Source organism: Lynx canadensis, chromosome D2 (genome assembly GCF_007474595.2).
Source record: "Lynx canadensis isolate LIC74 chromosome D2, mLynCan4.pri.v2, whole genome shotgun sequence".
NCBI lineage: Eukaryota > Metazoa > Chordata > Mammalia > Carnivora > Felidae > Lynx > Lynx canadensis.
This window is the reverse complement of record NC_044313.2, coordinates 58,723,103-58,748,282: the sequence shown is the minus strand read 5'-3', so window position 1 is coordinate 58,748,282 and position 25,180 is coordinate 58,723,103. Positions and strand designations below refer to the sequence as shown.

At 36.4% G+C, this 25,180-nt stretch overlaps 1 protein-coding gene across 1 annotated transcript in view; it reads right to left on the bottom strand.

Annotated features, from left to right (window-relative positions):
* Positions 1-25,180, bottom strand: part of LOC116738374 (catenin alpha-3-like) — a 468,686-nt gene that overhangs the window by 317,218 nt on the left and 126,288 nt on the right. Inside the window, exon 4 of the mRNA XM_032595164.1 lies at positions 15,265-15,384. Coding sequence (XP_032451055.1) covers positions 15,265-15,384 — 120 coding nt within the window. The remainder of the gene's footprint in view (positions 1-15,264; positions 15,385-25,180) is intronic.

Sequence of the window (25,180 nt, the reverse complement as noted above, 5' to 3'; positions counted from 1 at the left end):
AAAAAAAGAAATAAAGCACCTTGGATTCCATATTACCCTAAACTCTAAACTTTTATATATCAATCTCCCTTCATAATATTCCTTTAGCAGCTACCATGTGCTTTCTAGATTGGTTCCTCTACCTGGGAATCACTTATCCCTTATAGTCTCCTTGTTAAACATTGTGCTCTTGTCACTCCCTTCAGACAATCCCACTGCCTGCACATTAAGCATTAGACATTCTATTTTAGTCCCTGTCATAAGAAATTATGAAAATGTTTGTGGGGGTAGAGACCAACCCAACACGCCTGGTCTTATGTGACATTATCAAAATGTAACCTGCTTTCACCCATCATTTAAAGACTCAGATCATCGCCCAATAATAACATTCCCATCACATGATTATTGCATAAATTAAGTAATTTAATATCTAACCTGTACAGTAGGTATTCCCATAGCTTCAGAGAGAGGAAATCTTTATTACTAGAGAACGTCTAGTAGACACTGTCTCCTAACATTCCAACCTCTCTGTCAATAATCTGTGAAAGAACATTTATGTACACTAGAAGTCCTTCTGTTATTACATGAATAATCATCACTTACTGTTTCTTTATTAAAGTGAAATACTGCATAGTATGTCTCTTATATCAGAGCACCCTTGTAGAAAGTATTTACATAATGCTAAGAAGAGTTGATCTTCTTTCTGTAAACTCACTTTCTTTATAATTCTATTATTTTTTTACAACTCCTTCTAGTAGAAAATGGTTTCCATGCATAAATAACACAGCTTTTATCTCGCTGTGTGGCAGAATTATATATGCCTTTTTATTTTCAGCAGACTAGGCTCACATAGTGGTGGGGATTTATTCATGAATATATGGCTTGTGTTAGTGCTTAGGAGGAAGAGAAGTTTTAAAAAATAATAAAGTACTTTCTGCCTTTACTGAAGCTAAGTTCTAGGTTTTCATATAATTTAATACACTATCTCATTATTTTTTAATGCAATTGCCTTAAATTAAGACAAATACCATATGATTTCACTTAAATCTGAAATATTTTTTAAATGAACAAAAAAGGACTCTTAAATATAGAGAATAAGCTGGTGGTTGTCAGAGGGAGGAAGGCAGGGGGTTGGGCAAAATGATAAAGGGTTATTAAGAGGCACAAAGTTCCAGTTATTAAATAAATAAATAAATAAATTTTCTCACGGAGATGAAAAGTACAGCATAGGGAATATAGTCAATAACATTGTGGCAATAATATGGTGACTATACTTACCATGGTGAGCACTGAGTAATGTATAGAATTGTTAATTTTTAATTTTTTTTTTCAACGTTTTTATTTATTTTTGGGACAGAGAGAGACAGAGCATGAACGGGGGAGGGGCAGAGAGAGAGGGAGACACAGAATCGGAAACAGGCTCCAGGCTCTGAGCCATCAGCCCAGAGCCCGACGTGGGGCTCGAACTCACGGACCGCGAGATCGTGACCTGGATGAAGTCGGACGCTTAACCGACTGCGCCACCCAGGCGCCCTCGAATTGTTAAATTACTATATTGTACACCTGAAATTAATGTAACATTGTACATAAACAATACTTTAATACATTTTTTAAAAAGGGACAAACACAGGCAAATAAAACATTCTATTTTATTATGTGTCAAAATTGAGTTAAATATGGCTTGAAATCTTTTACCAGTAATTACTGGGGTTCTGCCCACCTCCACTGGGTCAAAAAAAATCCAAACTTCCCAAACTACTGAATAATAATTTTGAGTTTCCTTTTTAGCAGGAGGTTCACACCCCCTGTTATTTATTCCAGCCCTGACCCATTAGAAGCTTTGGTAAAGCCAATTTTGTTTAGAGTATATTCAAGTTAAGGAGAATATTCATACAGGTGAAATGAATATTTCACTCATAATAGATATGAAATGAGTTATTGTTTAGATAACCAGGTTATCTGTTACATAAAAATTTTTAATTGCTTATAATATGCTACAATGAAATGAATCTTTAGCATCATCCTAATTCCATCAATTTTGGAATATAGTTCACAATAAGATGCAGCAAAAAGAAATGTATGTTGTGTTTTTCATTAATTATCATAAGCTATATATTATTTATAGCATCTATAATTCCTTTGATACACACATTATTTTCAGAGGTCTCCCAAGGAATATGCACTTTACCTTCAACACGCTATATGTCAATCTTAACTACATTTTCTTTTATTATTCTGAAATGTGACTGGTATTTTCAGCTTATCGGTCTTTAAAATAAATATGTTTTAATGTCATATTTTATAAAAATGTTACCAGTCTTATCTATTTATCCTAAAACTACTCATAATTACTCATGCCCTGAAATATCATCAACAGTGTTTTTAGTCTAAGAGTTTGATCTTAGAGTGTGTTCATTGACCTCAGATCTCATATAGAGCCATATGCAAAAAGTATGTACATTGAAAATGTACAATGCAGAATAATAGCATCTATTCCACTTACACCAACATTCTTGAAAATTGTCGTTTTCAGGTTTTTTCATACTGATACCCTAGTGACATTAAGAAATTACTAACTTTCAGTAGCAGTAATGTACACAAACAGTACTTATTATCAAGGGTAAGAAATAAACCTTCCAAAACTTCTTAAAGATACGGAGTAACAAAGATATCAAGATATCCTCTACGTCTGCAGGGCCAGATTTATGGAGCAGAAGAAAATGCACAGCCACTGATACAAGTCAGTCATAAGCACCACATGCTCACAAGTGCTAACTTACTTAGCATACATTGCTTAATACAGGATCTAATTTTAGGTTTCCTTCCTTCACAAACACCCTACCACTGGTATAATTCTATCTTCTTTTTCATGGATCCCCTTCTAAACCATTATTTTAGTGGTCAAATATCTTAAGTATCTTAAGCCAGGAGTTACATACTCCCTGTTTTCAAGACAAAGATGTTTCCTGACAGATTTCAAAGAGTTTCCAAAATAGATAATTTCTTCTAGGTTTAAAACAAAGTTCAGGTACATTTAATTCATTTATTCAGCTTAGTCTATATTAATGTTACCCATATCCTTTTATATATATATATATATATATATATATATATATATATATGAAGTTTATTGTCAAATTGGTTTCCAAACAACACCCAGTGCTCTTCCCAAAAGGTGCCCTCCTCAATACCCTTCACCCACCCTCCCCTCCCTCCAACCCCCCATCAACCCTCAGTTTGTTCTCACTTTTTAAGAGTCTCTTATGCTTTGGCTTTCTCTCCCACTCTAACCTCTTTTTTTTTCCTTCCCTTCCCCATGGGTTTCTGTTAAGTTTCTCAGGATCCACATAAGAGTGAAACCATATGGTATCTGTCTTTCTCTGTATGGCTTATTTCACTTAGCATTACACTCTCCAGTTCCATCCACGTTGCTACAAAAGGCCATATTTCATTTTTTCTCATTGCCATGTAGTATTCCATTGTGTATATAAACCACAATTTCTTTATCCATTCATCAGTTGATGGACATTTAGGCTCTTTCCATAATTTGGCTATTGTTGAGAGTGCTGCTATGAACATTGGGGTACAAGTGCCCCTATGCATCAGTACTCCTGTATCCCTTGGATAAATTCCTAGCAGTGCTATTGCTGGGTCATACGGTAGGTCTATTTTTAATTTTCTGAGGAACCTCCACACTGCTTTCCAGAGCGGCTGCACCAATTTGCATTCCCACCAACAGTGCAAGAGGGTTCCCGTTTCTCCACATCCTCTCCAGCATCTATAGTCTCCTGATTTGTTCATTTTGGCCACTCTGACTGGCGTGAGGTGATACCTGAGTGTGGTTTTGATTTGTATTTCCCTGATAAGGAGCGACGCTGAACATCTAATGTTACCCATATCCTAAGTAAAATAAACATAATTCCCCAGTTGTTAAATGAATTTAACCTTAAGTATGCCTACTCTTAACATATGGTGTAGACATACATTCTTATTAGAGTGAGCAACAGGCAAACTAAAACTTTCTGCCCAATATTTTCTCAATACAGCACACTGCTGCTTACCAAAAATTCTCTTTATTTACATATGATACACAGCATAACACCCCAGGACTTTCTGCTTTGATCCAAAGTGAGAAGTGATGCCTTTACCCTGAGAAAATGAGCCTCATTGAGCTTACACTCAAAAGCTGACAAAGAAGGGGCACCTTGGTGGCTCAGTGGGTTAAGCAACTGACTTTTGGTTTCAGCTTAGGTCATGATGTTAAGGTTCATGAGATCAAACCCCTGGTCAGTCTCTGTGGTGACAAGACAGAGCCTGCTTGGGATTCTCTCTTTCCTTCTCTCTCTGCTCCTCCCTCCCTCCTTCCCCCCCCCCAACTCCCCTGTGGCTCTCTCTCTAAATAAATAAACTTAAAAAAAAAAAAAAGCTGACAAAAAAGATGCAAAACTTGGGAAATTTACCAAAGTATCATATTTAGTTTCTCTCAATTTTTACATGATGATTATAAGAACTGCCAAAAGTATCCTATTATTTGTAGCTCCCTTCATTAATGTATTTTTTTCTCTTTCAAATCATCATTCAAATTTTTCCTTCATAGTGTCAGCTTCCCTGACACACCCTTTTTTAATCAACTCTAACACAGGAAAAAGACCAAAACTCAATTATCTTTGATTTACAAATATAAATTTAGGATGAAGACACAAATGTATAACTATCAGTGATGAAACATGCAGTGGACCATTTCATTCTTGTGCACCAATGAAAGTACCAAGAAAGATTTCGGTAATTTCCAATGTTTGAATAGAGACCTTACCACAGTAGGGATAAATACCATTATCTAAATCAGAGTCAGGAAATAAATAATTTCTTCACAAAGCAAACATTAAAATTAAAACAATGCATAACTTAAATTCAGAGCATACACACACACACACACACACACACACACTCCCTCAAAATAATCAAAACGGTTTCATCTCATGAACTGAGTACTTCCTATCAACAATCAGCACCACACTTGGAAACCCAGCCACAGGTCAGCTGTTGATGCTGTATGGATGCAGCCACAGATCATTACCTACCTAATTGTGTATATATCTAATAGGTTCATACAGCTCTTTTGGAACAAAGGTTTTATAATGGAGTAAATGATAAATACTTAACTATGGTACAACCAGATGCTATAATAACATGAGCAGCATTTATATAGAGAATATTAACTTGTATGAATGCTGTATTTTACAACAAAGAAAAAAGTTAGATTCATAAAAATACAGTTAAGGAGAAGAATGCAGTGTATATTATAGGTTGATTGTGGCATCTTGCTAAAATCCCATAAGTGATACTAAAAATATTAAGCATAATATAGTTAATAATATGGTCAATGAAAACAAATTCAGCTATTTGTTTTCAATAGGAGAAAGAAAAGCTACTTACAATGTAAAAATTCAAAGATATCCCATCTAAATTGTAATATGACTCTGAAGAATATTAACTACATTAATTTCTATGGGTTTTTTTTGTTATTTCAAACCAGAGTGTATGGAAGAAATCCTATGTATACATATACCCTTGTAAATTACTGATAAAGATGTGGAACAAACCAGCCATGTTGCTCCATCTTCTGGTGGTATCTCCCCTTACCTAGATGTATATCAGCGTGTGTTTCTACTGCTGTCACATTTGCAGAATGAGGAAAAAAAAATGAAAGCTGATTAGCCTCCTCCTAAATAGAAAGCTTGAAACTGTCCAAATATGGTATTTTAGAGAGCAAAAATTGAGTATGCTTTTAAAAAAATAAAGAAATAAACTGAATTTCTCATTACATATTAAATTAGCCCTCAGGCAATCAACCCCTAACAAACAAACAACTTAACATCTACAAAAGGCTGCATGATTGGTGTGTGCATGTTTAAAGCTCTGCTGTCAGCAAAACTGTTGGCCTCATCTTAGCAGCATCAACACTTTCTTTGAATTTCAGCCAGTAGTGCTTTAGGCGCACTCCCAGCACTACGATTAACACAGAGAGCTATAGCTGTAGCAGTAATCTTTTTGCCTGACAAGGATGCAGTTAACAGTCAATGCGATGTTTTCTGATTGTGCACACAGGTACAGAGGTACAACTTAGATACACAAATTTAAGAATATGTTTGAGATTATCATTTTCATCATGTCTATAGTAAGTATTTAAGCTTGCTATTCTGGAACAAATGCTGCTAATACCAGCTGGTCTCATGGTCAGTTTGGCCAACTCACAGTGGACACTGCAGGGCTAAAATACTACATTCTTACTCTTCTTCAGCTCCTTGTACCTTAGACGCAACTGCTCTCATATTCAATCTATTCTTTCACTAGGGGCAAAGATGTACAAATAACAACTTCTACAACTGCTGAAATACATAATCTACAAAAACACAGTATTTATGTACACAAGCATATCTCTTCACGTGACAGAGAAACACAAAAATAGCTATAAATTTTATGAGAAAGGATACAATACTAAGGATGGCAAAAACTTCTATGTCCTACACATAGACAAAAACCTTACCACTGTATCATCACTCAGTCCAAAATATTTACTAAGTACTCACTATATTCCAGGGATTGTACTAGGCTTCTGTAATACAACTGGAAATAATTCTCCTGCAATTTATCATCTACACTCCCTTTATACTCAGAATGTGGTCCAGGAGTCAGCAGCATCCGTATCACTGAGGAATTTGTTTGACTCTCCCGTCTTACTCTAAACCTACTGAATCAAAATGCATATTTTAACAAAATTCCCCACATGATCTGTATACATAATAAAATTTGGGAAGAACTGGTTTAGAGGGCATTCGCTTGGAGGACACAGGATCTAGAAACTGTCGAAGATAAAAATTCTTATGCAATAAAAGAACAAAATGATGTTTTCTGTATTATTTGTGTATCCATGTACTGAAGTGATTGAACTAGATGATGCTTCTAATTTCTACCTCTTCTAAAATACTGTAATATTATTACACTATCTTTTCTTTTAAAATAAGAATGGCACTACTGAATGATTTGCATTTACAGGCATCTCAATGTCTAACAGTGTACATGTAAATTTAGATGTTAAAAGTATCTATATTCAGCACCCATATCTATATTCAGTATACAAACCAAAGATACTGAAGGATCAATACACAACTGGCTGACTTATCCTAAAGAACTCACAAAAGGACCAAAGAAAATGTCACTTCCTATTATTGTCCCTATGCTGCCATTAGCAAAGTGTATAGCCTTGTACAGGGTATCTCCATGAGGAGATGAGGGCCAGAGTTTAGGTTCTTTGATTCTCTTATACCTTATTTGCTTTGCATCATAGGCCACCACAGCTCATAATCTTAGGAGTGAAAATTTATCCTCTCTGCACATGCAGATCATTTTCAAGCTACAAAACAGACTAGGGAATATAGCTCTTCAGAGTTAACTCTTAGAACTTTAATTCCTCATCAATAACCAACTTTTATTGATAATCTTATGGACTTAGGTATATCAACATAAAACACGCACAAATAAGTGCCATATTGATGCAAACACTAAAGTTTTTTAGCCTCCTGAAATTCCTATCAGCATTGTAAATTTTGAAAACAACCCATAACAAAGCATTAACTATTTCAATAAGCATTCCCCACTATAAAGTAGCTATAAGCTGCCCATGAGGCAAACTACCATAGTAAACAACCTTGTAAAAAATTAATAAATCTTCTCTGGTGCATGAAAATCAGCTAATATATGCTTGATTCAACAGCTTTCTACCTAAGTGCCACCAATAAACTGAACCCCAGAGACAACAGATGGAAATAGAATAGCAAACTTTAGAATTTAAAAGGTATCTCTATATTTGTACTTTACTAATTAACTAGAAGATACCTACTTGTCACGACTATTAACTATCTCCAATGTAGAAATCAAATTTTAGAAGGAGAACCAATATATAATACGATTGTTTGTTTTTAAATAAAGGATAAGGTTCTTACATAAAAATCCATAAGGTTTTTTAACTTCAGACTATAACTATAGGAAAAGAAATCACCCTATAAAGATCTGCAGTTTATGAAGTCATGAAAATGATTTGATGGCTATTGCAATAAGCTAGAAATTAGGAAATGTGAATATTAATTCTGGATCTGTTACTGACTTGGAATGACCTTGAATGATGTATCCAACCTTCTTCTCTCTCTGTACCAGAAAACTGAAAAATAAATGTAATGCCATGTGTTTTTTTTTATGAGACAAACTGTACATCTGAATAAAAATGGAATTGCATATAGAGTGGATACAATAAAACACGTTGGGGTTGATTCAAACTTTCGTGTAACACGATCTTACAATCTTACAACCTTGCACAATCTTACAACATTTTTAATACGTGTGCAATGAATTTTTAATAATGTCTGAAATGCTTTGGGATCTTCAGAAACAGTTTTATAAATGGCATAAACAATCATTTTACTTGATTGGGCAAATAAGAGACAGAATACCATCTAAGATAGACATGAATATTTTAATGTAGCAGTCTTTGGTTGACTTATTCTTAAAAGGAATAATTCAATCAGAACTCTTTCAAGAGAGTTGGATTAATTACAGAACAAGGAAAGGATGGATCTTCTCTCAATTGAGCTATTAACATATTTCATCTAGCAAAAGCCACTGAACTGAATCTACTGCTTCTAGAACTATTGTTCTAGAAGCCTAACACCTCCTGTTAATGCTCATTCAGACTCCAATTACACTCTTTCTTAGACTGAATCTGAATAATCCCAAAAGCATAGGTACTTTATTTTTAAAAGTTTTAAGTAAAATGTATTTAGGAAAATATATTTTAAGTAAAGTATATTTAAGTAAAATACACTTCCATTTTAGTGTTAAGGTAATGCAAAGTTAGTTCTACATTATACTGTCCTTACAGATAAGCAACTCCTAGTGCAACATCATTGTATATCCCCCTATCCTAGATGATCCATAACATTTGTATTGCCGTAAGTCTTTACATTGTTGAAGACTATTACTGGCATTCATCAATTTCCTCTTCTCTATATGCTATAGTACTACAAAAACAAGCCTAACACTATTCAGTTTTGTTTTGCTACGCATTGATTTCAGAGGAGCCCTACATTGTTGTCTTGTGTCCTCAGAGTTCTTGAATTCCAAGGTAAGCCTACAATTATTCTCTACAGGGTCTATCATTATCCATCTAGAATTTTATTTTTCAATGCAAGGATATTAGCCTACAGTTATTCTTACTAAATGAGTTTTATCTAATTTATTTCTATCTTTCCTCATTGATAAGGGATCATTTTAAATGCAATTTTTATCCTACAAAGTATTATGTACCCTTCTGGTTTTGAAGTTATCTGAAGGGATTAACTTACTCAGTTCAGTAAAAGAAAAAAGCAGTGGTTCATTCCTGAACATCATCACTAAAGAGAAAACAATATTGTGCTGAACAATACCACCTGGAACCACAAGGGAAGTTTAGGTCCATAGGACGTAACTACGACTACATTAGTTGGGATTTAGCCAGAACATTGGGTCTACGACCTTCCACCACAGATTGTCATAGCACAATATTCAGGACCTTAATTTTACTGCCCAAGAGATACTACCACAAAAACACAGTAGAAGCAAATAATGCAATTTTTTTCTCAATAGGTATCAACAGTTTTTGTTGTTGTTGTTGTTGTTTTTTTGTCACACAGATCTCTAGCCCCTATATCACGTATGTCCAGAAACATTCTATCTGATATGTTCAGAGCAGTGCTGGACCTTATATGCAGTACAAAAATATACAGAATAGAGAGCACATTCTTATGGAACTTACAAACCATTATTGAAGATGGATTATGAGAATAATACAAAACAACATTATAACTACCACTTGTACTAACCACATGCTAGGCACGGTGCTAAGTCCTTTATATACTGATTCCTTTATGTATTTTAAAGGATTTAAAGCATTTATATATATACTTTATACTTCATATATTGTTTTCTTAAAATAGGCTATAAGTTAGGTATTATTTTCCTAACATTTTAAAAAAGAACTGTGGTGCCCAAGGTGGTACAGAGTAGTCTAACCAGATTTGGCTGACTACAAAGCCATACTCTAACTGGCACTACATGGATCTTCAATAAATATATAATCAATCAGATGCTAAATTGGATGACATGGATAAAAAGCTAAGAATGGCAAAGAAGGAAGAATTTACATATTGACTAGAAGTCATGGGATGAAGTGTCATGAAGGAGGCTAGACTTCAGTTTTGCTTTAAAGAATGATTAGCAGTTAAATAAGCAAATGGAAATACCAGATACTCTAAATACCAAGTTTTATAAACCTTATGAAAAGGGCAGAAGGCAAGAATAACATGGCATGACTAGGGAGATTAGGGGTATGTGATGTGTTCTGACATGGATGTGTATCTGAAGCACAATATTTTAATTTTATATATTTTCACATCAATATGTAAATGTGCTTTAGTCTACATAATGTCCAACTCAATAATGTCAACTTTAATTTATACCAAAGGACTTCAGAAGCCTCTGGAAAGGGGATGTGTCTCATAATGCTATTATAAATATTAAGGGTAGAAAAAGAGAGGAAGGAATTAAATTAGAGTACAGATAATCAAACTTTATTTTATTTTATTTTATTCCACAAAACCAAAACCCCAAGGAAATCTCTTGATTTATAACCTCTCAAATTAATATATAAATCTGGGCTCCATATAATAACTGAAGCTTACCATTACCATTCTCTATGTAACATTAACCAGGAAGATAAAAACCAAATAGTCCAAGCAGATAACCTCCAAGATTGCATCTCCAGATAATAAAAACTGAAAAAGTCTCCAGACTCTCAGGTTAATCTTGCCTTGTCATCTAGTTACTTCTGGCTGATTCAAACTAAAAAACCCATCACCTCATCTATCAGGGCCTCCTCTCACCTCTTCCAACCAAAGCTATTTTCAACATTAGTCTTTTTGACAGTAGGAAAATGTAGAGATGCTTGTGCCCCAACTTAAAATATAGCCTAAGGAATAGTTGAAGTATAAGCACTAACTCTTAAAGAAAAAAGAAAGGAAAGGAAAGGAAAGGAAAGGGGAAAGGGAAAGGGAAAGTGAAAGGGAAAGCGAAAGGAAAGGAAAGGAAAGAAAAGGAAAAGAAAAGAAAGGAAAGGAAAAGAAAAGGAAAGGGAAAGGAAAGGGAAAGGAAAGGAAAAGGAAAGGAAAAGGAAAGAAAAAGGAAAAGGAAAGGAAATAGCTAAGATCACACCTAGAGGAGAGAAGGTACAGTAACTCCAAAAAATAAAGGTAAAAGATGAGAGCAAAGTACTCCAGGGATCCCTCTGGCCCAGGGAAAGAAATCTCTCAAAATGATGTTAAAATGTCATAGAAAGGGACAAGAAATAAAATCTAATGAATGAGTCCAAGAAAATATTTGTAATCAATTCACTGGTCATCCATAATTCATAATTAAGGTAATATTAACATTTTGTGCCTGTTTAAAGAAGTGGACGGAAAATGAAATATGTTAGGAGAAAAACTAAATAAATAAGGCAAGGGGCAATCTGTCAATCTTCCACATCCAGGAAGCCAAAGGGTAAATGCCTTTCTGAATTTTAAAAGTAGAGTAAGACACATCAATTTTAATTGCCTGGATTCTGAGGCCAAAACTTTGGGCATGCTTCCTTGTTTAAAATAACAACAGCACCAACAAGTATTTATTGAGCATTTGCCATGGGTCAGATACTGTTGTGAGCACTGTAGAGAATACAGCATTGAAGGTGACAGACGAGGCTCTGTCCTTATGGAGCTTACGTGCTGTCACAAAAAGGAATGATAAATATGGTTAGACCAGGGAACAAAGCATGACTAATTCTCTGGTAAAAAGAATCCTGCCTTATAAGGCAGAATCTTTCTTGCTGAATTGCAATTTTACAGAGACCTGAATCTTTTCCAGTAGGAGAAACTTACTTGTATGGGTTTAATAGGTTTGGAGGCCTTTTAAGGTGCAGGATTGGAGATAAAAGGCAAATCCTGTCAAGTCAGAGAAGAGTTGATGTTCTGACTCTTCCAACCCTGCCCGTCCTAATTCACAATTCATCTGTGACTTTGGTACAGAACTTGGTTAATACAACAAATTTCTAGAAAGCTCTGCTACATTTGGAAGCAAAATGAGAAGTAAACAAAATCTGTCTTCACTATTCTCTGCCATCTCCTTCATTTGCTACGTCTTCTTGTATTCCTGTCTTTTTCTCTCCCTTTTTTCTATTTTAAGATTTTTTAAATTCTTCAAAGAATCAATGTTTTCATCTATGATAATATTTTCCCAGGTCTTATTCTTAATATCCCTTCACAGAGACAGGCTGGGGGGTGGGGGGTTGGGTGATCAATTAAATCAAGAGTTCTAGGGACATAGTGTAAAACCAAGTACAGTTTAATTTCCCTCACTTGAGCCCTCTTATCATATCCTTACAAGTCCCCTTCCCTCTTTTTCCATCACTCTTTGGTTCCTGACTTTCTTTCTACTCTATCATCCTCTTTCTCCTTCCCTCCAATTCCCCTCCCATCTTTTCTGGGTAGAAAAAAAAATGATCACTGATAGGGAGAGGTGGAGTTGAATAATACAAAAGGATTGACAGTCTGATGTGTATGCAGTTAAATTTTGTCCCTTTGAGTTTAAAACACTGCCTTGTGTGAATAAATTTCACTAGAACCATGGTTACCAGACATAACACTCAGAAGATCGTGAAGATAAAGTTTGATGCATTTTCTTAGCTGTCTAAAGATATTCTTCCAAAAATCCTTTTGTGTTTTTGTATATATTGAACAATTTGCATGAGAGAAAGAGAGGCAGAGAGAGAAGTGTTTTGCCTGTTTTGCCTCCCACCAGGTAAGGTACTCCACTCTCAAAGGTCTCTTTATGCCCTGGGTCTGGCATCCCTAAAATTATCTTCATATTGCATATCTAGACCTCCTCACTTTCCTACCCCAGCCTGGCTCCCTGCAGGGATACTGGGAATAAGACTCCACCCAGGTGTGGAGTCCTACAGATTTAGATTTGAAGCCCAGCTTTATGTCTTATTAGCCCAGTGACCTTAGGCAAGTTACTTAACTCTCTTAATTTTCTTGCCTTAAAATGGTGCTCATAAAACCATCCCCATTATATTGTTATCAACATTTCAGTATCTAATCTATATAGGTATTAATCACCATGTGTGATACATAATTGCCATTTAATAGTATATATGATGTGTGTGTATGTGTGTACATATATACATACACATATATTTACACCCCATGTGCCCATATGTTACTCATACACACATGCAATTTACTTATCTGTCCTCAAGGCCATCCTGTCAGAGTTCTGCCCTCCTGCCCTTGAAGCATTAGCATTTTTCCAAATTCACAATTAGCTAATGCAAGAATCTAATCAATGAAAATGTGCTAATAAGAAAGAATAAGAGAAGAGGGTAGTGACTACTGCCTGCCAACTCAAATATCCCTCAGTGGTAAAATATGGCTCTTGGAAAACAAAACTGTACTAAAAAATGCATAGGCCAGAGCAGTGACTTATGATGTGAATTTTAAGTAGCATCATATGGGAGATTCCTGTAGTAGTTCTCTGTAACTGTGACTGCTTCTGTACATGTGCTAATATGTAAGCCCTCACTAATTTTAAAATAAGTAAATAAAACTTCAATGGATATTGTGTCCTTTTCATATAAATTAAATATATGCAGAGATACTCCATTTACCCCAGAACATTCTACAAAACAAATACACCTTCTCAGGAATACAGGGCAATGGGAAGGCTAAATGCCCATGCAATGTCAGTGATAGAGCAAACCCAGAACACAACTCTCTTTTCAAGTCAATATTTCTAGACCATACTGTGGTGACTCCATAAGGTGTAACTAATAAGTCATACAGAGAAAGATGGATACCATATGTTTTCACTCTTATGTGGATCCTGAGAAACTTAACAGAAGACCATGGGGGAGGGGAAGGGAAAAAAAAAGAGAGGGAGGGAGTGAAACCATAACAGACTCTTAAAAACTGAGAATAAACTGAGGGTTGGTGAGGATGGGAGGGAGGGGAGGGTAGGTGATGGTTATTGAGGGCACCTGTTGGGATGAGCACGGGGTGTTGTATGGAAACCAATTTGACAATAAATTTCATATTAATAAATAAATAAATATAAAAATAATAAATAAATATAAAAAATAATAAATAAATAAATAAATAAATAAATAAATAAATAAATAAATACCTAGCTTTGAAAACTCCATCCAAAAGATCCAAAATTTGTGAATTGGGCAATGGCAAGAGAGTTGCACCTTTTGCCACACTAACAGGAGAGACTCTTAAGTAATGGACTTGGTGCCTGCCCATACGAGTCAGCCACTTAGTCATTTTTCTAGACGCTATCCATCACTGAGCACATTGCCGAATTTCATGCAACCTAATTTAAACGTCTATCTGGCTGTTCTGATTGGAATAAACAATCAAAGTAAAAGCTTGACAACTCTGACACCTAGTGGCTGGGAAGAAACTGGTGAAGATCAGCTTGGGGAAATTAGCTAGCTAATTACTGCGGCAGTATCTTGCAAACACACAGAACTTAATGATAATTAATACATTTTTTTAGTACTAATTCTAAAAGCAATCTTATAAAAGTCTATTTTGGCTCTGTATTTATTTGGAGTTTAAAAGGAGGCTGAAAGACTTGCATTTGTAAAGTATATTTTCCTGTTCAAATTTACACAGCAAAATTTCACTAATCTTCAGAGATCAAACAAGAAAACTAAAGGTTGATTCATACGTTGACATATTCATGATCCTTTCCCTTAATTTTGTATGTACATCTATATCCTTTTCCTGGTCATCAGTGATTGTGCTCCTCAAGTATCCCCCTGTCAAATATAAAAGCCATGTGGCCAAGCCATCACAGAGGTTTCCTATATGCCACTGAGGCATCCTGAATCAAAGGGTAGCTATATCTTCACAAACCAGCAGGAGTTTTCTTTAAGAGAGGTATATGGACACATGTGGAACCCCCCAAACTGCACATCTTAAAGCAAGGACCACAATGAATCTGTATGAACACGGCAGGTCAGCACAGCACAGCACAACCTATTTCTGCCCTAAACATTAGAAGGTAAGTTTCCCCAGATCCACTTAAAACTGACAGGCAGGATGGTAGGAAGCTAAAGTGTTCATCTCCTCCACCAAGGAAAGTTCTGACTCCTACCTGCTGACGTTTGAAGGCTAAATAATCCAGATTTTCCAGCTCCTTCCCAAGCTTCTGGTAGGTTTTCTGGAGGTCAGATTTATTGGAAACGTTTTTAAGAGACTCAAATGTTCTTTGAAACTGAAATTGAAAAACAAAAGTAAATCATTAGGATAGCAGCACATTTTCCTCGAATGCCTAACTAGCTAAAACAGGGAAAGAGTCAACACTGAGCCTCAGTTTCCCTCATTCATAATAGAAAGATAACAAATACTAATTGCCTTTCAATGAAATTTAAGAAAGACTGATTATAAAGGATTAGAAGCTGTATCATAAGAACAACAAACATTATTGCATGAATGGGAAGCGTGTTTAGTCTTCATTCCAACAAAAGAGCATACTGCATTTTCAAAAAATGGGTGCCTGGGTGGCTCAGTCAGTTAAGTGACTGACTCTTGATCTCAGCTCAGGTCTTGATTTCGGGGTCATGAGTTCAAGCCCCACATTGGACTCTGCGCTGGGCATGAAGCCTACTTGAAAAAAAAAAGGAAACCTGTTTTAGCATACACCACTACTTCTAAAGAAAAAAACTGCAATGAATATATGATTTTAAATCATAATGAGGAAGTATTAAAAGGGCTCTCACATTCCAATCATGGAAACAAATTCATGTAAAGGTAGCTACTTGCCTCTACAGACATATCTATGCAAAATAAGTACCCTACAAACTTCAACCAGGAAGATCTCTCAGATCTTATATTTTGAGAAGGAAAGAAAACTAACATTTTGGCAATGGAAGCATATGTAGCATGTTCAGCAAACATTTATTCATTTCTGCTCTATAATGCAGATGAGTTATAAAATCAGTTCTGCTGAATCAGAACACTTCTGTTCATTTTTGAGTCAGATACTAGATAAACACAAAGGAGACAAATTGCAGTGGATCATAGAATATTGTTCTGCTGCTAATAATTAATTAAGCAAAGGGAGCTCACAAGAAATTCAATTCTTGATTTTTTTTAGTAAATTAGAACATACTTTGGAAGATTAGTGATTTAAAATGTCAAGTAATGTCACTTACAATGACATTTACATTTGCTCTCTCTTCATGCCATTCATTTCCCATATTCTCACTGTGTGCCTTTAGATAGACTCCTACAGATAGAGACTTCACCATCTTAAACACACCAGAATTCCACTGTGACTATGATGCTGTGAGACAGGCTAGTAAGATTTCATAGAGTATTATTAAGTTTCCAGGGAAATTACTTGACCCTTACCATTCAAACTCTATGGAGTAAGTCATATTATAACGGCATTCTACTGAATTAAATCCTCAATTTCACGAAAGCAACATGTTTATCTCAATCCAAGGTGACAGAGGAAAAAGAAATGAGAAATAACAGTGCTAAGCTTCCACAGCTCTACAGTAAATTAAATTCAACAAATAATCTTTTAGAACCTACTATGCACAAGGTACTATGAATATAAAACACATTTCCTGCCCTAAAGGAACTTACAGACTACCAAGGAAACTAGACATGAAACTCAGAAGTGGGAAAGGCACTGACATTTACTGTGGGCCCGCTCAGTGCCAGGTACTTGAAGCCTCCCAGCTGAATCCTCACAGGATTTCCTATTTCTCTCCCCATTCTACAAGTGAGTAAACTGTTACTCAGAAAATATAAACTGGGTTTTTACGACAATATTTGTGCTTATTCTACTATACCATTAACTCCAACACAAGGCAATGCAGTAAAGAGAGTACAAAAACAAAGGGATAAAAGCAACATGTTGTAAAACAGAAAAAAAAATCTTTATATTAATTGAGGGATCAGGCTGGGTAGAAGACACGAAGAGATCTGAATTGAGTTCCAAATGGCAGGAGAGTTCTCAGAACCTTAAATGGGAACAAACTCTACCCATCAGTTTAAACATAGCCAAAGTCTGCTCCTTTTTCCCCATTTTATAGCAAACATAATTTTTATGTAATTTTAATGACCTTTATATTAACTCTCTCTCATGTGCACAATCATTCCTGTGCCTTGCCCATTTCTTTGTCCCTTCTCGCTATGTTCAAGTCAAAATACTAGATCTAACATTCTAAACAATTTAAGTAATTTCACTTATAATTAATATAAACTGTTTTACCATTCTGTTTAATTCTAAGCACTTTATTTTCCCTAAAAAAATATTAGCTCTACTTCTCAAATATTTCTTCTTCACATTTATTTCTGTGAACTTTATATAGCTACAAGTAGGAACTTTAGGGTAAACACATTTGTAAGTCTTCAAAATAAAAAAAAAAAAACATGAAAATCAAGCAATATGTTCATGGCCAAAGAAAAAAGGGAGAAAATCCAGCAATAACACATCACCACAAAATGTTTTTCTGAAAGACCAGAGTTTGTGTGAAATGGAGATTTTTAAGTTTGACCTTTCATTATCAAGACTTACACTCTCCATTTATTGATACTAAATAGCTCAAAGCACTCAAACTATGATGATTCATTTATTTAAGTAGATTTTTCCCATACAACAACAAATAATTGTCAAGGAGAGGTCATACAATATCTATTGTGTACTTTAGGTTAGATCCCTAGTAAGCACACCCCGTCTCTCTCTATTTATATTTAAAGATGCTAAAGAGTAAAAGCAATAATTTTGCTTTGCAGATAAAGCTGACATAAAAAGATATTAAAAATAAGACAGTGATTAAAGTGAGGCTTACATTTTACTTAAAAAAAATCAGAGGTTGACCTTATTTGAGGATTTTTCATTCCAACAGGTCACTATGCTTGATCACTGAAATAGACCTCTTGAGATTTTCTCAATGTGTTGCAATTTCATTACGTTGACTATGTCTCAAAATAAATGATCTCTCACTTGAAGATAAGTTGGGAAAGGAAGCACAACTAATTGAAGAGATTTTAACATTCCTAGATTTTACCTGTTCAAACTTTTGAGTGGAAATTTAAAACAAGCAAAGAAGTCCCAAATAATTTGTTGGACATTAAATTTATCCTGTTAATATTTTTACCTTACTATAAACAAAATTCAAACATAAAAAGAAAAAGCCCAATGAATAAAACTGCCGAAAGAGAATATCAAGATGGTCTCTGAACTGAGAAATAAATGCAAATTCTGTCCTATTTGACAACCTTATCAAATATCACAAGACAGACAAGACAAAAATGAGAAGATGCAAACATTATCTCTAAGCCCAAAATCTGCCATTAAAGTAAGCACTCTAAACACTCCCACAGTGTTTTCTCATCAAATTCTTTTCTGTTCAGACTTTGGTTCAAGATGGCAATGTAGGAAGATCCTGAATTCACATCCTCCCACAGACACACTGAAGCTACAGCTATATATGTAACAATTTCCTCTGAAAAAACCTAAAAACTGGCAGAGCAACTGCTTCACATCAAGCAAATGAAATGTAAACCACATCAAAACAGGTAGGAAAAGCTAAGGCACAAAAACTCACCATAAACCCTATCCCCATCACGGCAACCAACATTTGGGAGGAAACTCAAAACCCACAGCTATCCCTGAGTATTATAGGATTTGTATGCCACTTTAGGCATGCCAATATTTAAGACCAACACCTAAAACAAGTGGCTTTGAAGACCAATAAGGCTCATGCTCACAAGATCCACAGGGCCACTGGCAAACTGAGAAATGGCTCTTAAAAAGCTGCATGCAGATTCATCCACCAAGAGCCCAGCACAGAAGCTGCCCTTGAAAAGCATCCCAACCTTACATGAAAAAGACTCACTTACTAATGTTATTTTATTTTTTTAACTTAATTCCAGTATAGTTAACATACACTATTATATTAATTTCAGGAAGACAATATAGTGATTCAACAATTCTATACCCTACTCACTGCTCATCAGTGCACATACGTGTACTCTTAATCCCTCTCACCTATTTCACCCATTCCCTCCCCACCTTTAGTAACCATCAGTTTATTCTTTATAGATAAGAGTCCATTTTTGGTTTGTCTTTTTTCCTTTGTTTGATTGGGTTATTTTTTTTAAGTTTTTATTTGAATTCCATTTAGTTAACATAGAGTGTAATATTAGTTTCAAGTGTACAATACAGTTATCCAACAATTCCATACAATACCCAGTGCTCATCACAAGTGCACTCCTTAATCCCCATCACCTATTTAACCCATGACCTAATTCACCTCCTTTCTGGTAACCATCAGTTTGTTCTCTATAACTAAGACTCTGTGTCTTGGTTTGCCTCTCTTTTTTTTCTTTCCCTGTGCTCATTTGTTTTGTTTCTTAAATTCCACATAAGAGTGAAATCATACGATATTTGTCTTTCTTTGACTTGTTCCATGTAGCATAATACTGTATAGCTCCATCCATGTCATTGCAAATGACAAAAATTTCATTCTTTTTTAGATGTCTGAGTAATATTCCGCTGTATATATGCACCCCTTCTTTTTTTTATATATATATATGAAATTTATTGACAAATTGGTTTCCATACAACACACACTGCTCATCCCAAAAGGTGCCCTCCTCAATACCCATCACCCACCCTCCCCTCCCGCCCACCCCCCATCAACCCTCAGTTTGTTCTCAGTTTTTAACAGTCTCTTATGCTTTGGCTCTCTCCCACTCTAACCTCTTTTTTTTTTTTCCTTCCCCTCCCCCATGGGTTCCTGTTAAGTTTCTCAGGATCCACATAAGAGTGAAACCATATGGTATCTGTCTTTCTCTGTATGGCTTATTTCACTTAGCATTACACTCTCCAGTTCCATCCACGTTGCTACAAAAGGCCATATTTCATTTTTTCTCATTGCCACGTAGTATTCCATTGTGTATATATACCACAATTTCTTTATCCATTCATCAGTTGATGGACATTTAGGCTCTTTCCATAATTTGGCTATTGTTGAGAGTGCTGCTATGAACATTGGGGTACAAGTGCCCCTATGCATCAGTACTCCTGTATCCCTTGGATAAATTCCTAGCAGTGCTATTGCTGGGTCATAGGGTAGGTCTATTTTTAATTTTCTGAGGAACCTCCACACTGCTTTCCAGAGCGGCTGCACCAATTTGCATTCCCACCAACAGTGCAAGAGGGTTCCCGTTTCTCCACATCCTCTCCAGCATCTATAGTCTCCTGATTTGTTCATTTTAGCCACTCTGACTGGCGTGAGGTGATACCTGAGTGTGGTTTTGATTTGTATTTCCCTGATAAGGAGCGACGCTGAACATCTTTTCATGTGCCTGTTGGCCATCTGGATGTCTTCTTTAGAGAAGTGTCTCTTCATGTTTTCTGCCCATTTCTTCACTGGGTTATTTGTTTTTCGGGTGTGGAGTTTGGTGAGCTCTTTATAGATTTTAGATACTAGCCCTTTGTCCGATATGTCATTTGCAAATATCTTTTCCCATTCCGTTGGTTGCCTTTTAGTTTTGTTGGTTGTTTCCTTTGCTGTGCAGAAGCTTTTTATCTTCATAAGGTCCCAGTAATTCACTTTTGCTTTTAATTCCCTTGCCTTTGGGGATGTGTCGAGTAAGAAATTGCTACGGCTAAGGTCAGAGAGGTCTTTTCCTGTTTTCTCCTCTAAGGTTCTGATGGTTTCCTGTCTCACATTTAGGTCTTTTATCCATTTTGAGTTTATTTTTGTAAATGGTGTGAGAAAGTGGTCTAGTTTCAACCTTCTGCATGTTGCTGTCCAGTTCTCCCAGCACCATTTGTTAAAGAGGCTGTCTTTTTTCCATTGGATGTTCTTTCCTGCTTTGTCAAAGATGAGTTGGCCATACGTTTGTGGGTCTAGTTCTGGGGTTTCTATTCTATTCCATTGGTCTGTGTGTCTGTTTTTGTGCCAATACCATGCTGTCTTGATGATTACAGCTTTGTTGTAGAGGCTGAAGTCTGGGATTGTGATGCCTCCTGCTTTGGTCTTCTTCTTCAAAATTCCTTTGGCTATTCGGGGCCTTTTGTGGTTCCATATGAATTTTAGGATTGCTTGTTCTAATTTCGAGAAGAATGCTGGTGCAATTTTGATTGGGATTGCAGTGAATGTGTAGATAGCTTTGGGTAGTATTGACATTTTGACAATATTTATTTTTCCAATCCATGAGCAGGGAATGTCTTTCCATTTCTTTAAATCTTCTTCAATTACCTTCATAAGTTTTCTATAGTTTTCAGCATACAGATCCTTTACATCTTTGGTTAGATTGATTCCTAGGTATTTTATGCTTCTTGGTGCAATTGGGAATGGGATCAGTTTCTTTATTTGTCTTTCTGTTGCTTCATTGTTAGTGTATAAGAATGCAACTGATTTCTGTACATTGATTTTGTATCCTGCAACTTTGCTGAATTCATGTATCAGTTCTAGCAGACTTTTGGTGGAGTCTATCGGATTTTCCATGTATAATATCATGTCATCTGCAAAAAGCGAAAGCTTGACTTCATCTTTGCCAATTTTGATGCCTTTGATTTCCTTTTGTTGTCTGATTGCTGATGCTAGAACTTCCAGCACTATGTTAAACAACAGCGGTGAGAGTGGGCATCCCTGTCGTGTTCCTGATCTCAGGGAAAAAGCTCTCAGTTTTTCCCCGTTGAGGATGATGTTAGCTGTGGGCTTTTCATAAATGGCTTTTATGATCTTTAAGTGTGTTCCTTCTATCCCGACTTTCTCAAGGGTTTTTATTAAGAAAGGGTGCTGGATTTTGTCAAAGGCCTTTTCTGCATCGATTGACAGGATCATATGGTTCTTCTCTTTTTTTTTGTTAATGTGATGTATCACGTTGATTGATTTGCGAATGTTGAACCAGCCCTGCATCCCAGGAATGAATCCCACTTGATCATGGTGAATAATTCTTTTTATATGCTGTTGAATTCGATTTGCTACTATCTTATTGAGAATTTTTGCATCCATATTCATCAGGGATATTGGCCTGTAGTTCTCTTTTTTTACTGGGTCTCTGTCTGGTTTAGGAATCAAAGTAATACTGGCTTCATAGAATGAGTCTGGAAGTTTTCCTTCCCTTTCTATTTCTTGGAATAGCTTGAGAAGGATAGGTATTATCTCTGCTTTAAACATCTCGTAGAACTCCCCTGGGAAGCCATCTGGTCCTGGACTCTTATTTGTTGGGAGATTTTTGATAACCGATTCAATTTCTTCGCTGGTTATGGGTCTGTTCAAGCTTTCTCTTTCCTCCTGATTGAGTTTTGGAAGAGTGTGGTTGTTCAGGAATTTGTCCATTTCTTCCAGGTTGTCCAATTTGTTGGCATATAATTTTTCATAGTATTCCCTGATAATTGCTTGTATTTCTGAGGGATTGGTTGTAATAATTCCATTTTCATTCATGATTTTATCTATTTGGGTCATCTCCCTTTTCTTTTTGAGAAGCCTGGCTAGCGGTTTGTCAATTTTGTTTATTTTTTCAAAAAACCAACTCTTGGTTTCGTTGATCTGCTCTACAGTTTTTTTAGATTCTATATTGTTTATTTCTGCTCTGATCTTTATTATTTCTCTTCTTCTGCTGGGTTTAGGCTGCCTTGCTGTTCTGCTTCTATTTCCTTTAGGTGTGCTGTTAGATTTTGTATTTGGGATTTTTCTTGTTTCTTGAGATAGGCCTGGATTGCAATGTATTTTCCTCTCAGGACTGCCTTTGTTGCATCCCAAAGCATTTGGATTGTTGTATTTTCATTTTTGTTTGTTTCCATATATTTTTTAATTTCTTCTCTAATTGCCTGGTTGACCCACTCATTCGTTAGTAGGGTGTTCTTTAACCTCCATGCTTTTGGAGGTTTTCCAGACTTTTTCCTGTGGTTGATTTCAAGCTTCATAGCATTGTGGTCTGAAAGTATGCATGGTATAATTTCAATTCTTGTAAACTTATGAAGGGCTGTTTTGTGACCCAGTATATGATCTATCTTGGAGAATGTTCCATGTGCACTCGAGAAGAAAGTATATTCTGTTGCTTTGGGATGCAGAGTTCTAAATATATCTGTCAAGTCCATCTGATCCAATGTCTCATTCAGGGCCCTTGTTTCTTTATTGACCGTGTGTCTAGATGATCTATCCATTTCTGTAAGTGGGGTGTTAAAGTCCCCTGCAATTACCACATTCTTATCAATAAGGTTGCTTATGTTTATGAGTAATTGTTTTATATACTTGGGGGCTCCGGTATTCGGCGCATAGAAATTTATAATTGTTAGCTCTTCCTGATGGATAGACCCTGTAACTATTATATAATGTCCTTCTTCATCTCTTGTTACAGCCTTTAATTTAAAGTCTAGTTTGTCTGATATAAGTATGGCTACTCCAGCTTTCTTTTGGCTTCCAGTAGCATGATAAATAGTTCTCCATCCCCTCACTCTCAATCTGAAGGTGTCCTCAGGTCTAAAATGAGTCTCTTGTAGACAGCGAATAGATGGGTCTTGTTTTTTTATCCATTCTGATACCCTATGTCTTTTGGTTGGCGCATTTAATCCATTTACATTCAGTGTTATTATAGAAAGATACGGGTTTAGAGTCATTGTGATGTCTGTATGTTTTATGCTTGTAGTGATGTCTCTGGTACTTTGTCTCACAGGGTCCCCCTTAGGATCTCTTGTAGGGCTGGTTTAGTGGTGACAAATTCCTTCAGTTTTTGTTTGTTTGGGAAGACCTTTATCTCTTCTTCTATTCTAAATGACAGACTTGCTGGATAAAGGATTCTCGGCTGCATATTTTTTCTGTCTAGCACACTGAAAATCTCGTGCCAATTCTTTCTGGCCTGCCAAGTTTCAAAAGAGAGATCAGTCACGAGTCTTATAGGTCTCCCTTTATATGTGAGGGCACGTTTACCCCTTGCTGCTTTCAGAATTTTCTCTTTATCCTTGTATTTTGCCCGTTTCACTATGATATGTCGTGCAGAAGATCGATTCAAGTTACGTCTGAAGCGAGTTCTCTGTGCCTCTTGGATTTCAATGCCTTTTTCCTTCCCCAGTTCAGGGAAGTTCTCAGCTATTATTTCTTCAAGTACCTCTTCAGCACCTTTCCCTCTCTCTTCCTCCTCTGGGATACCAATTATGCGTATATTATTTCTTTTTAGTGTATCACTTAGTTCTCTAATTTTCCCCTCAGACTCCTGGATTTTTTTATCTCTCTTTTTCTCAGCTTCCTCTTTTTCCATAACTTTATCTTCTAGTTCACCTATTCTCTCCTCTGCCTCTTCCATCCGAGCCGTGGTGGTTTCCATTTTGTTTTGCATTTCATTTAAAGCGTTTTTCAGCTCCTCGTGACTGTTCCTTAGTCCCTTGATCTCTGTAGCAAGAGATTCTCTGCTGTCCTGTATACTGTTTTCAAGCCCAGCGATTAATTTTATGACTATTATTCTAAATTCACTTTCTGTTATATTATTTAAATCCTTTTTGATCAGCTCATTAGCTGTTGTTATTTCCTGGAGATTCTTCTGAGGGGAATTCTTCCGTTTGGTCATTTTGGATTGTCCCTGATGTGGTGAGGACCTGCAGGGCACTTCCCCTGTGCTGTGGTGTATAACTGGAGTTGGTGGGCGGGGCCGCAGTTAGTCCTGATGTCTGCCCCCAGCCCACCGCTGGGGCCACAGTCAGACTGGTGTGTGCCTTCTCTTCCCCTCTCCTAGGGGCGGGATTCACTGTGGGGTGGCGTGGCCCATCTGGGCTACTTGCACACTGCCAGGCTTGTGATGCTGGGGATCTGGCGTATTAGCTGGGGTGGGTAGGCAAGGTGCACGGGGGCAGGAGGGGCAGGCTTAGCTCGCTTGTCCTTAGGTGATCCACTTCAGGAGGGGCCCTGTGGCAGCCAGAGGGAGTCAGATCTGCTGCTGGAGGTTTGGCTCTGCAGAAGCACAGAGTTGGGTGTTTGCGTGGAGCAAGCAATTTCCCTGGCCAGAACCGGTTCCCTTTGGGATTTTGGCTGGGGGATGGGCGG